At 39.7% G+C, this 14,455-nt stretch overlaps 1 protein-coding gene across 1 annotated transcript in view; it reads right to left on the bottom strand.

Annotated features, from left to right (window-relative positions):
* The window catches only part of EHD4 (EH domain containing 4), a 56,192-nt gene extending 41,979 nt beyond the window's left edge, over positions 1–14,213 (bottom strand). Inside the window, exons 1-2 of the mRNA XM_075192837.1 lie at positions 13,826–14,213; positions 4,364–4,540 (exon numbers count right to left, since the gene is read on the bottom strand). Of these exons, the coding sequence (XP_075048938.1) occupies positions 4,364–4,540; positions 13,826–14,055 (407 nt within the window). The 5' untranslated portion in view covers positions 14,056–14,213. The remainder of the gene's footprint in view (positions 1–4,363; positions 4,541–13,825) is intronic.
* Positions 14,214–14,455: the final 242 nt, after the last annotated feature.

Below are 14,455 nucleotides of genomic sequence, written 5' to 3'. Positions count from 1 at the left end.
GGACCACTATGGTGACCACAAGTTATTCCGAATGGACAGCTCTTTGACACTACAGTTTGATGTCATCGCGACTTCTATGAACGTTAATTTAAAGCGGCAATGTCGGGACCCCGCAGGATAAGTGTTTAAAGACTTAACCCAACATTGCCGCTTTAAATTAAACACTTATCCTGCGGGGTCCCGACATTGCAGCTTTAAATTAACATTCATAGAAGTCGCGATGACATCAAACTGTAGTGTCAAAGAGCTGTCCATTCGGAATAAGTTGCAGTCAGCATGCTGGTGCCATCGGAGATCTGCAGCATATGTTTTCAAGTATGTATAAAATATATATATATATATATATATATATATATATATATATATATATATATATATATATATATATATATATATATATATATATATATATATATTTATTAATCAGTTTTATCTAAATTCGTTTTTTATTTGTAGGTGTCTTCGGTGTCAGATTTTTCAGGATCGTTAAAGCGTACCCAACCCATTCAGCCAGACACTGCTCTGCAAAGGAGCAATATCCGGTTCAGGGAGGTTTTCTTCACTCCTTAAACCATACACTGTTAACCAGATCTTACGGCAAACAAATCTATTTAGACAACACCTCTGTATTAACACATAAGAAGTACAGCAAATACACTGTTTCCAGCCGCCCCCCCCTCTACCAACCGTTCCACAGTCTTCTAAGCTCACCCCCTCACAGTACCACTTGTCCCCAGCTTTCTACCTTCCTTTTCCTGTACTAGTATAGCTTGCAAGGAGTGCGCCTGTACTCTCACCAGGGTCTTCACCCACTACCACATTACAGCTGTCCTGCATTCAGCTTCCCCCTCTGCAGTGGCATCCAACAGGACATAGAGTGGTGTTACAACACTGACTGCATCCTTCTCTCCCCAAACAGCATCAGCACTCTAAGATGTTCCCCATGATAGGTGCCATCTCTACATACTGTTATAACAACCCCCTGAAAAGTCCAAAATATTCATACAGCCTACCCCTCCCAGTCCATTACATCCCTGCAAAAAACACATTTAAACGCCTATATCATTATACTGCGATAACTACTAAAAGTACTTAAAACTTTGGATCCTTTAAATCTCAACCTTCCAATGGAGAATAGCAGGTCAGATTTCCTTCTAAAAAACATTGTATTTCTTTTTACAGGTTATTTTTTATTTTGTAAATAATAATCATTGCTTGACATAATATTTAAAATAATTTTATTTTTTGACAGAATACTTTTAAAGTATACCATTCATGAATGTTTAAATGATCACACAAGTAGTTTCAGTCCAAATAAATAACAATTACCCCCAAATTAACCTTTATAGTGTAAATCACCTGTAGTACTTCACCCTCTGTCTCTCTCTGGCCCATTTGCAGCAGGCTGGAGTATGTAAATTAGACGCTGGTGGACTGTTCTGCCAGCGCTTGGACTACGGGATGACACTAGATCACACAAACAATGGGGACACCGCCACGCCTACTTTCTATGGAGGCAGCCATTTTGTGGGCTGTACCAAGATTCATGCGAATGCAGCAGATCCATCTAGTACGAACTAATGACATCCCTGAGGCATGGTGGAACACTGGAAAAGCCCACAAAATTGTTGCTTGCCAATGCGTATAAGCGACTGAAACACTTTAAGAAGGTTGCCCAAGGATAAGAGCTGCCCTATATAGTCAGCAAATGCTCTATACAGCGAATAATCCCTAAACTATGGATACATAACCATTTGTCAGTCTGTCTCTTTCTCTCTCACTTCCTAACTAGTCAGGAGTTTAGAGCACACAATTTACTTATATTGGCTTCAATGACATATCCAGCTTTACTTGTAAAACTGTCTGAGTAACACCCATGTAACCGATCAGTTTTGGATGGGAAGCTGGTGGGAGGCTTAGAAAAATGTAACATTTAGGGAAATTCCTGGTTGTGTACATGGAAGTTCATTGCTAGCTTAGTGGCATTTTGAATGAGATAGAAGAGCCGTCTGGTAAACCAGTACCCTGGAATATGCCCAGTCAGATGGGTTTTTTTTTCAACTACTGAACTGAATTCTGGGCCTATGCCCGTCCTATTTCCCCAGTTAAGTGGTTCATTCCTACAGCAGCCACATTGGTGACATTCAGAGATTTATACAAATGGTGTGAATCACATAGGTCTAAATAGTTCACTTAAAAGCATACATCCGCTGAGAAGTCATACGCATGCTCTATGACCTATCCTGAACAGAAGATGTAGTGGGTAATCAGGTACAAACGCTGGTGTTTCCTGTAGCATCCAATCAGATGTTTTGCTGTAGGCAACAACTCATTTTCAACACACATATCAGTAGTTTTCTTAACAGTCCTCCAAATATGTCAGATGCAAAACACTGCTGCTGCTCAAAGCATTAAACTATAAGAATGAGGAACAAACTACTCGAGGGTCTACCACCAGGTTAAGAAAAGTTACAGTAGTTTGCAATAGCCCAGGAATGTGCAAATACTTGTTCTCCTTTAACTGTGAAACTACATCTAGGAATGTAGCCCTTGCACACAGCTTCCACCATGATAAATAGCTACATTCTGCATTTCCAAGAACACTTTACTGCTCCATTTCCATTCTGGTAATAGAAATAAAGGCTTAGCAAATATCCACATACACTCGGATATAACATTAGGAGTTAGACACCTGATGTACTAATTATATATATATATATATATATATATATATATATATATATATATATATATATATATATATATATATATATATATATATATATACATATACATACACACACACACACATATATACACACACATACATATATAGTACTGTGCAAAGTATTAGACAGATGTGGAAAAAAAAGCTGCAAAGTAAGAATACATTCCAAAATATAAATGTTAATGGTTTATTTTATCAGTTAACAAAATGTAAAGGGAACGGAGAGGAGAGAAATCTAAATTAAATCAATATTTGGTGTAACCACGCTCTGCCTTCAAAGCAGCATCAATTCTTCTAGGGACACTTGCACATAGTTTTTGAAGGAACTCTGCACGGAGGTTGTTCCAATCATCAAGAATTCTCCAGATAGCATGACTGAAAGCATAAAAAGGCACCCAAATGGGAGAACCCCTACTACATTACTAGAAGGGAGAGAGGGATTTACTTAGAAAAATAAAACAGTTCACAGCTAAAGACCAATGAGCCACCATCCTGTTCTGAATTACGACCTAAAACACTTTAACAAAGCTTCATCAAAACAACCTTCTTTTAACAATCAAAGATTCTAAAGCCTTTTTTTTTTTTTTAAAGACACAAACACAAGTTTTCTTGTTTTAAATCAGCTGAGCTACAGTACAATTTCTAGACTGTCACAAATTATACCATATTACACTCTGAACAGCGCATATCAGTATCTTTGGAGAATATTATTCTGAGCATCATGTGAGCTACTGAATGCCAGTTTCCTCTAAACTCCCTCATCAAGTTAGCAGATTAGTTTCAACAAACGCACATTTTAAGCACTAAAGCTAAACAAGCCCCAGCTATATTTATATACTGTATGAAATATGAATGGAAAATTCAGTTGTTATTATCTTAAGAATAGCAGAAAAATGTGTTCCAAGAGCCCACTGTTAAGTCTATATAGTTTATGGAGCACAGATGTGATATATTCTACTTTGCACATGAAAAAGACTGTATCCAATACCTACATGAGGCCAAATAATATAACTAAAAATTATAATATACAACAGGGCTTACTGAAGCTACTGGGAAAACCTGGGGCCACATGCAGTGGGGGAGATTTAGGTATGTTTAATGCTTTTTAGAAAGAAGGAAATAAAGCACATTCTCACATGTTTTCAGTCTTACTAAAAGCCCAGCCCCGTCTTTAGCATAGTAATATAGTGGACAGCCCTGTGGCACAGTGGTTAGTATTACTGCCTCAGAGCACGGAGGTCAAAAGTTTGATTCCGACCAAGACTGAGGGCTAGATTTACTAAGCTGCGGGTTTGAAAAAGTGGGGATGTTGCCTATAGCAACCAATCAGATTCTAGCTTTCATTTATTTAGTACCTTCTACAAAATGACAGCTAGAATCTGATTGGTTGCTATAGGCAACATCCCCACTTTTTCAAACCCGCAGCTTAGTAAATCTAGCCCTGAGTGTGTGTGAGTGAGAGTGTTTGGGAATTAGAATATAAGCTCCATTGGACCAGACACTGATGTGAATGATTGCATATTATCTCTACAGCACTGCATAATGCCTTTGGCATTATATAAATAAATAATTGTTTACTTGCTTACAAGAAAGGAAAAAAAAAAAAAATTAATATGTATTATCATGGGATCCCACCTGTTCAGAAAGGCATTTCCAAAACTGTTAAGCTTGCGGAAGGGTTTTTTAGGATCCACAACGAGCGCGTTTCCCGGGATGCTTCCTTCTTTTTCACCGTGCATCACAGCGATGAATGAATCCGTGGTGGGCTCTGGTCCTATACGCATTCCAGGGAAGTCTTGTTCTAGTAAGTATCTGGCAAACATGGTAATAATTAGAATTATTAATATGCAATCCTGATAATCACAACTATTTATAAACAGTGCTTACAACATGCAGGTGTCTAGCAGTAATGTGAAATCTGCTCTGCCCTGGAGTTCCCTAGGTCGGTGTTCTGGCTCATACTAATGAATCGGCAAGATATGCAACGATTCCCAAATCATGAGATAGCGCTCAGCTAGTTTCCACTATCACAGGGGAACCACGAGCATGGGATCCCTGTCCAGAATGTTGAACGCTGAGGCCTGTATGAGGAGGGTGGGAGATACAAAGAAGAACATTTCCGCTTCCCTACAAACCTGCGCTGTGGGGTCCAGGATAATTAACAAGATTAGGATACCTGTTGTAACAACATTGCTACCCCAGTGATCCCAGTATAATGAGCAATAGAATTACACAGTTAACTGAAAACTTATATCTATTCTCATTATATACTCAAACAACTCTCTGATCCCCAAACTAGTTCCCATTTGTAAGTGTATGCTGAGGCTATATTAATAAATGGTAATAAACAAGAAACCTGTCCCCCGTACCAGAAATAAACACACAAATCTTTTAAATAAAAAAAAAAGTGAACATCAATAATATGAACATCAATAAAATGACAGTGCCGAAACAAATGACCATGGCTAAATTATCAAAGCTGTGGTCTCCGCTTCACCAACAGCCTATCAAGTGCTTTCTTATGCTGTGATTGGCTGCAGGTGAAGAGGATACAAAGGAAATCCTAGATTTTGATAATTTTCAGGTCCATGTTCAGGGGCGCACGCAGGATTTTAGGGGGGAGATGCTGCCAATGCGCAGCAGCTCCATTTCGGCAGCACTGTACTATACAGCAGCCGTGGCGCTGTCAAAGAAGCGTCCGCCGTGGTGCTGTATACGCTTCTTTGACAGGGCCGCGGCTGCTGTATAGTACAGTGCCGCTATGTGGGGCACTTCGTTAGCGGAGGGGCGTGCGCCCCTGATGTTTATAGTTTTTGTTGCTTGTTTTTCATTAATTATCATTCCAAATTTGGACTGATAAAGAAAAAAAAGGAATTACATCATATTCTGCAAAATGACAAATGATTGTTTTAAAGGGTTTTATTTTTGTTTGTTTTGGTTTTTTTAACACTTTTGTTATACTGGACAAGTGTCTTTACTCCCCTCTGCATGGCAAGGAACACCACTACAAATGTACCCTGTCCACACCTTTATACTATCACATTAATCCTGCTCCACAAAATTAAATATCTTCTGTACTAATTTGCAGAACAAGGCACACTGGTACTACTCGTGTACTTTACTCCAATCATCAACATCTATTTATATGGCGCCAGTATTTTACCCAGTGCTTTAAAAATGGGAACAAACATTAATAAAACAATACTGGGTAATACAGACAGAGAGGTAAGAGGGCCCTGCTCGCAAGCTTACAATCAATAGTCTGTCTGCCAGTGTAAACTTCTACTCCTCTGCATATGTGCCCATTTAGCACCACAAAAGCTAGGTGCATTCCAAAACTGTATTCAAGTTGTGGAACGGACGTCTTGACCTTCATAAACGACCTCCACTGTGTTCATAAAGTTTATGGACAATACCTCAGTTTACAGTTCTGTGAAATACGGTATGTCTGGAAACCACATTTGTTAACTCAAGGAGTTGACAAATGTCTCTTCTAACAAGTAACTGTTAAGAGCAGAAAGTCAACATTAAGCTGTTGAAGGGAATGATAAATGCCTCACTGATAAGTGAAGTTATCACTGGGGGGTGATCTTAACCAAGTGGTTAAGATCTTCATTTCTACGTGTAGCCATCATTGCTGGATGTCCAAGAAGTGGTCATGAAAGAGGATATAAAATGTCATAAGATCCCTGAAGAATTGCTCCTGATGAAACCCTCACCCACAAAGTACAAACAACAAACTTGGTATTTTGGGATGCTGTTTACAAAAGTTCTGCATATTTTACAGTGGATCTTGATGGATGTATAATAGTGTTAAACTAGGTACTATCTAGAGATGCCCACGGATTCTGTTATGGTGTAGAAAATGATCACACTTTAGGAATTAAAAAAATATAAATAACCTTAATAATAATCAACTGATCACAATAATTCACAATAAACAGTAAATGTAGTAACTTGGTCCGAGTCTTGTGTACTCTAGGCTCCGGAATGATACACACCCTCTGCACAAATCACCCCGGCACTCATGGGTAGAGTCAGGACACGACTGGCCACTCAAATCGGTCAGTTGGTACATATGATGTGGCTGTATCTTTCTAGCCTCCTGTGTTTATCGCTATTTTAGCCCTGCGTTTACTGCTTAAACCAACTGAAAATTAAAGCAGCCTTATGGATAATTGACCCTAAACTCTCCTAATATAAAAAAAGCGCTATATCATACTTGCCAACTCTCCCGGAATGTCCGGGAGACTGCCGCATTTTGGGAGAGTATCACGGACTCCCGGGAGAGTATGGCAATCTCCGGCATCGGGCAGAATCGGGGCCAAAATACAGCGATTCTACGGAAAACGCAGCACTTGGCCCCGCCCGCCCCCACTGTAAAATGCTGCATTTGCGTCATTACATCACGGTGGGCGCGCTCCCACCTTGCCCCCGGCAGCCAAATCCGAAATGTTGGCAAGAGTGCGCTATATTGTTAATATCTCAGTGCCTACCGAGCTCTTATTTTTTTGGGATATTTCTGATTAAGGCACTTTCTGTACTAAAAGGGAACATACATTAGTGCCTGCTAATCAAAGAGGAAGGCAGACACTCACCACTTAAACTAGAGTTAAAAAAAGCCAAATCTTGCATGATCTAAAAACAACAAATTGACTAAATGTAACCTTTGACATTAGACATTTTGTAGCTATGACACTGCTACTGCAGCATTTTTGGGAAGTGTGCAATCTTAAAATTGCATATCTTAGCAAGCTCTCTTCCGTTTAAAAAAACAAAAAAAATAGTTCAGAATCATGTGAACTAGCGTGTCCTGGGTCTGAACTCCAACACACAAGGTTTATCTTACTCGACTCCATCACAAATATATATTCCATTAATCTAAACAAGCTTCTTGCTTCTGTCAAACAAAAACAATGCTTATTCCTGTCTGGAGGTGCTATGGAAGTTCGCCAGGGAGGAGTGAGCATCCAAAGGAAAAGGCATTCATAATACTTGTTTGTGTGGTATGCAGTCTCAAATTATTACTTTAAAAAAAGATAATAGATATGACTAATAATAGCCCAAAGAAAAAATAATATAGTAACGTATGTGGCTCACAAACGTGGAAGACTAAAGTTCATAAAGGAATATGTCAGTTTATTTAACTCTATGAAACAACAGCAATTGATAAGTCAAAACAAACAAAAAAAACATTGACTGGTATGTCAAGTATTTCTTTTGAGTGGTATAACAGGGGACTGCAGACTCCTCATTTCTGGTTAAAACTGCAGACCTTATCTTCTGCCTGCTGAATTTTAATAACGGACGAGTTGGTCTTACTTTTTTCTACAATTCTGTGGTTTTAGTACAAACAAAATAGCTATAGGAAGGTCTACTAAGAGCAAAATGAGCAATAAAACCACAACAAATTGTGTATAAACCTAAGACTGACAGAAGTCAGTGTATAAAGCTGGATACGCTCTATAGAAAACGTCTTCCGATGAGTTATCTGTAACGATTTTTACCAACGATTGAAAGTCCCGATGAACATGTAGATTCATGTGTACACACCTACACGATTTACCTTCAGATCTGTGCTCTTCATCTATCATAACCATCTACTGAAATGATTGTGACTCTGTAAACTCCACAAAGACCTGCCTACACTGCATACACACGTCAGAATTTGCCCAGCATCCATTGTTGATAGTGATTTTTATTCAGTTTATAAAATCAAATGATACAATGTGCTTTGGAAGTAGAAAACATGATAGTGGGAGTGTACACACTAATGCTATATCAGTCCTAACAGTCCTTTATCGTGTGATTGGCAGGAGAATTGGTTGAAAAACCTTTAAGTGTGTACCCAGCTTAACACAACATGACTTGCAGGGTTGAACTACTCAATTACATAACTTGAGAAAGCTTATTGGACCTAAAGGAAAAAAAATAATTTTTGATGGGATGAGAGTAAATTTGGATTCACCGAGCTGGTAAAGGTTACAATTCCCAGTGAATCACCCTCAGTACAACACTTGCAGTTTTATGAAGAACCCCCACCTCCTAATGAATTTTATATCTTTTTAATAGTGCAACTGTCACATGTATTTAGCACAGTCATCCGGCATACTTGTGGGAAAGCTCATTTAATTAATAGTCTACAAGTGCCAAAATAGTCTGTGTCTTACCACAATTGGATCAATACCAGGTTCTAGACCCTATCCTATATTGCAGAGGGTCTAACCTCTAGGTACTAAATCCAATCCCATGTTGTAGCAGTCTAGCTGTAATGTTCTAGATCCAATGCCATATTGTAGAAGTCTAACCTCTATGTTTCAGACAAAAACAAAGGATTATGTTAATGGTGATGATCAACATTGAAAAGCTTCTACCTGCCAAGGGTGGTCTAGACAATTTTATTTAGAGACCATCCGGGTGCTCGAGTTTCCTCCCACACTCCAAAAACATACTAGTAGATTAATTGGCTGCTATCAAAAATTGACCCTAGTCTCTCTCGGTCTGTGTGCGTATGTTAGGGAATTTAGACTGTAAGCTCCAATGGGGCAGGGACTGATGTGGGTGAGTTCTCTGTACAGCGCTGCGGAATTAGTGGCGCTATATATATATATATATATATATATATATATATATATATATATATATAGTGATAATGATGATACCCGACGATGGTGCAGTAACATATTTGACAACTGTCAGACAGTAAGCACACCAAGTTAAGCAACTTAAAGCACAAATGTGCAGCTCTATCCTGAGGGCTTGCTCATATATAATTGCTTCTCATCAAAAGTTCTTCCACTGGGAATGCATGAAAAAAGTAAACATATATAGAACAAATTGATAACTAAGGTACTCTTCCCATGTTTGTGTTGTCTGTGTAGTGCAGTGTGGTGGTCTTTTCTCAAAAGCAGTACATTGCAAATTGTATTTGTTAATATGTGGTTTTCCATTTATTCAATTAAAACTGAGTTCTGGTCAAAATCCAAGTGGGGGCATCCACGGATTGGACTTTTTTTTTCTTTTTTTTTTTAAAGCACTTTTGGAGTTTTCAGTTCCTCCCATCAAGGTGACAGAGTCACAGTGATAAATTATTTAAAGTTGCTATCTTCTTCATAGAATTGTAAATCAATGAAAACATACTTCTCTGTCATATATAATAGTTGTCTGATGTGGCAGGCAGTTGTATTGTGTGGTTGTTGAGCTATTGATTGAAGCTTTTGGAATACAAGTAGCCTAATGTAACTCAAGGAAATCCTCTTAGGACCAAGCCCTGCAGACCTAATGAAGATAGCCTACTTCATAGGTTGTTGCTACACTGTCATTTCAGGACACCAGACTTTTCTAGCTGTAAATATGGTTTCCACTTACATTGCTGTGGTTAATCACTGCAGTTTATTTTGTACACATAAACCTTACGCATTTTATTGTTTAGTGAGGTAGTGGGTACCAATTGATCAAACACGTTCTTACCTAAGAAGGTGACCGAACACCTATCCCCTCATGGTTTACACCACTTTAATTGATCCTTTCACATGTTCATGAAGATGTAGCCTAAATTCCAGTTTTATAAATATACATATTTAAAGAAAAATGTCTATATCCTTTTTTTTCTGTTATTCTATTTTCATTACATTGACATCCATTGTAACCAATGCATCTTTTATTATGTACATTTTTTCTAAATATACATGTTCTGGCATATGTGAAAGGGCTCATAAAAGGTGACCACTTCAGTGCTTGTATGACCATTGATGATCTAGCACTCTCCCTATGGGTAACGTCAGATGGCTCACTTTGGCCAGGAGGAAATAACTGCATTCTACAACTCAATGAGTAATACACTACACAGCAGTCTGTGCGACATTGCCTTAAGGCAGGCCTGTCCAACCTGTGGCCCTCCAGATGTTGTGAAACTACAAGTCCCAGCATGCCCTTCCAGCTATCAACAGGTTGTCTACTGGCAAAGCATGCTGGGGCTTGTAGTTTCACAACACCTGGAGGGCCGCAGGTTGGACAGGCCTGCCTTAAGGCCTCAAACCAATTCTATGCAGTGTACTAGCTTTTTTAAACCCTAGTACAACACATGAGAAAGGGTCTGAACATGGAAACCATTGTGGAAGCCGAACAGATAGACACAATACTGACTGTTTATGGGTTTTATGGGTAATATTGTATCAATTAAGCAATACAATATACTTATAGTTTAGTGAGGTAAATAAGTGTGTTCAATTGTGTTCTCTTCAAAATTCAGCTAGAAGGGCCAAAAGTTGACATGGTCTGAACAGATGTATTCCTAAGCTGGGTACACACTACAGCTTTTTCACTCAATTATCGTACCAATCACATGATAACTGACAGTAAGGTCTGATATCGCATTAGTTATGTACACTCCCATGATCATGTTTATCGTACCATAGTACATTGTATCGTTTCATTTGATTTTCTATGAGCGATGGAACTATGTTGGGCAAATTCTGCAGTCTGTACGCACTCACTACCAGCAGTGTAGGCAGATCTCCAGAGTTTACAGAGTCACAATCTTTTCAGCAGATGGTTATGGCAGATAAAGAGCACAGATATGAAGGTTATTGGTGTGTGTACACATGAATCGCAAGCTGGGCATGCCGGTGGGTAAAATCGTTAAAGATATCCCACAGAAGAAATGTTCTGTAGTTTGTACCCAGCTTAAGTGACAGAAGGTCAAACATTTACCTTTAGGTTTAAGAGAAGTGAAGTGAGATTTACAATGCCACTACATATGCTTTAAACAATGTTGATGTAGTTTCTTTATCTCAAGGTAAACAATGTGACTTAAAAACCTTTTTACCATATTCAGAAACTGTAAATAAAAGAGTAAAGATCATTACATTGTGTAACAGATGTTGTTAAATGGTATAAAAGTTTTCACTTCTCTCTGCTTTAGAGGTGTTCACATCAGGGGGTAAATGTATGAATCTCCGGATTCTTCATCTCCGGCGTGTTCAGCCTCTTCAGCGCTTAAATTTAAAGCGGCGCTGCATTGTAAGTTTCCCTTTACAATGCAGCGCCGCTTTAAATTTAAGCGCTGAAGAGGCTGAACACGCCGGAGATGAAGAATCCGGAGATTCATACATTTACCCCCTGATGTGAATACAACAAAAACTTCATGTTTACTTCAGAAGTGAAAGACTTTGTGCCTCATCACCCCATACAAACTGGCAATACTCAGGAGCCTTGCTTTTTACCTGAACACTGCGTGCTTAATTATCCTTAGTTTACTGCAAGTGAATGCAATTGGGGAACCCTAGGTGGCCTCTAGTAACTTCTCAAACACAAGTAAAAATGACTGCATATGAAAAACGTTTGACATTCGGTTTCACTTCCATTTTTTTTTTTTTTTTTTTTTTTTTTTTAACATTAACATAGAACAAACTGGTGGGTACAAGGCTTAAAAATGTTACATGATGAAATAGTTCACACAGTCTCACTTAATAAATTTGACCTTGGTTGGAGAGATGCCCACAGGAGAGAATCCGGGATTACCTTATATAAGGTACATCCCAGATGTATATAATATTCTTCTATTCTTTAGGATTGGTAGCAAAGGACCGATGTAACTTAAGTTGGAGGAGGTTTCCTGGAAGGTATAGTTGGGATAATATAGCTCCTTTTACTTTGTATTCATTTTAAGGTTTTCGTAGTAATAAAAATAGCTTGCTTAGAGATGGAAGTATAACTATTTTTTACTTTCTTAGGGGTATATGGTGTGGGGAAGGTAGTAGGGGGGTTAAGGCTTCTCTTTATTCTAGTATAGAGTGTATGGCATGTTTATATTTAGATATGAGATATATTTTGGATAAATTAGTATGTTATTATTATGTATGTACTGTTGGTCGTTTTGTTTTCACCAAAGTAATACTGTGTCTATTTTTGCTTAGTATTCCTTGTTATTCCTTTAATAACATCTCCAAACCATCTAGTTGTATGTTTCTGTATGGCCATGAGTAGATTGTCTGGTAAGGTTCGCCTGCTTGCGTTTAACACTATAGCTTTGAATGGCAAAGTCAAGCGTTCTCCCCTCCGCCCCCACCATAGGGCTGCGAAGGGAAATCTGTGTTGTCCTGGTACCATACTACCTTATGTAATGCACATCCGCAATCTCTGGATCTAATTGAATATTCTGCATGGAGTCTTATTTGTTAATGATGATAAACTATACTGGGCTTGCTTGATGAATGTGGCAAACCATAATATTATAGCATTGTGACCTCCTATAAAGGTGGTCAAGGGTTGGCTGGGGGCAATTGCCTCCTGGGCTGGTCCCAGAGTGTTCCATCTCGGGCTGGGTCACTGTTTTTTGGGGGGTTCCCCCCCCCCCCCCCCTTCTCTTTTAAATGTTCCTAATAGGCTAAAATTTGCCAGCCAGCCCCTGCAGGTGGTCAACCAGGACACTACAGAGGGCTGATCTTATGAAACTGATTAAACATAGTTTGGCAATAACTAAAGGTGGGCAGTAGGGTTGTCACCGAGCCAGAGTTTTACCAACCTCATCAGTAAAATTGGTACTTGGTATATAAATTATTAAGAGGCCAGAAACTTACCATCTATGGGAGGGTTATCCTATTTTACAGTAAATAAATTAACCCAGGATATTGGAGAAGTCTCACATGATGAAGGTGGTGGTAACCCATCACATTGTGGATCTTACATGACAAAGGTGGTGGTAACCCATCACATTGTGGATCTTACATGAGGAAGGAGATGGTAACCCATCACATTGTGGATCTTAAATGATGAAGGTGGTGGTAACCCATCACATTGTGGATCTTACATGATGAAAGTGGTGGTAACCCATCACATTGTGGATCTTACATGAGGAAGGTGGTGGTAACCCATCACACTGTGGATCTTACATGATGAAGGTGGTGGTAACCCATCACATTGTGGATCTTACATGATGAAGGTGGTGGTAACCCATCACACTGTGGATCTTACATGATGAAGGTGGTGGTAACCCATCACACTGTGGATCTTACATGATGAAGGTGGTGGTAACCCATCACATTGTGGATCTTACATGATGAAGGTGGTGGTAACCCATCACATTGTGGATCTTACCTGATGAAGGTGGTCTTGCCAGTGCTATATTGTCCCACCAGCAGAACCATAGGCACGTTCTTGAAGTCAGCGTCCTCCAACGCCGGGGAATGGAACTCGTGAAACCGGTAATGTTCTTCCAGGGGCAGCAGCTTCCCGGAGTACAGGGTCTGCAGGCCGCCGGTAACTGTCTGCAGGACATCTTGCGGCGCACGGCCAGAGCCGCTCTCCTTCCCCAGCCAGCTGAACATGTCTACGGCTGGGTGTGTGATACGGGCAGGCTGCACCACAACAGGTGTCTGTCGGCCGCTCAGTGGTCTTGTCAGCGTGTGCCGAGAGCTCTCACTTCCTTGTTATTCCGCTGTGAGGCCGGGTCCTGCCCAGATCACGGCTGGGACACGTCACCTGAACACGGCTCCGACACCGCCCCAGACACCAGCCGCTACCAATCCCCTTCTCCAGCTCTGCACGGCCATGATGTCACCCTGGGGTGACCATGGTAACTTTACAGCGGGCTGCCCTCAGCTTCTCTCCAGTCACAGGCTTTCCAGGAATGTCCCCGGGAATGATTATTATCTGCTTATTAACAATAACCTGTTAACAAATGTTACTTCTGTTGTTATGGTTGGGTGTATCTGTTCAAGGGCAAGA

This window comes from Mixophyes fleayi, chromosome 12, assembly GCF_038048845.1.
Source record: "Mixophyes fleayi isolate aMixFle1 chromosome 12, aMixFle1.hap1, whole genome shotgun sequence".
Lineage (NCBI taxonomy): Eukaryota > Metazoa > Chordata > Amphibia > Anura > Limnodynastidae > Mixophyes > Mixophyes fleayi.
Note: the sequence above shows the minus strand (reverse complement) of the source record. Positions and strands in the feature narration are given on the sequence as shown.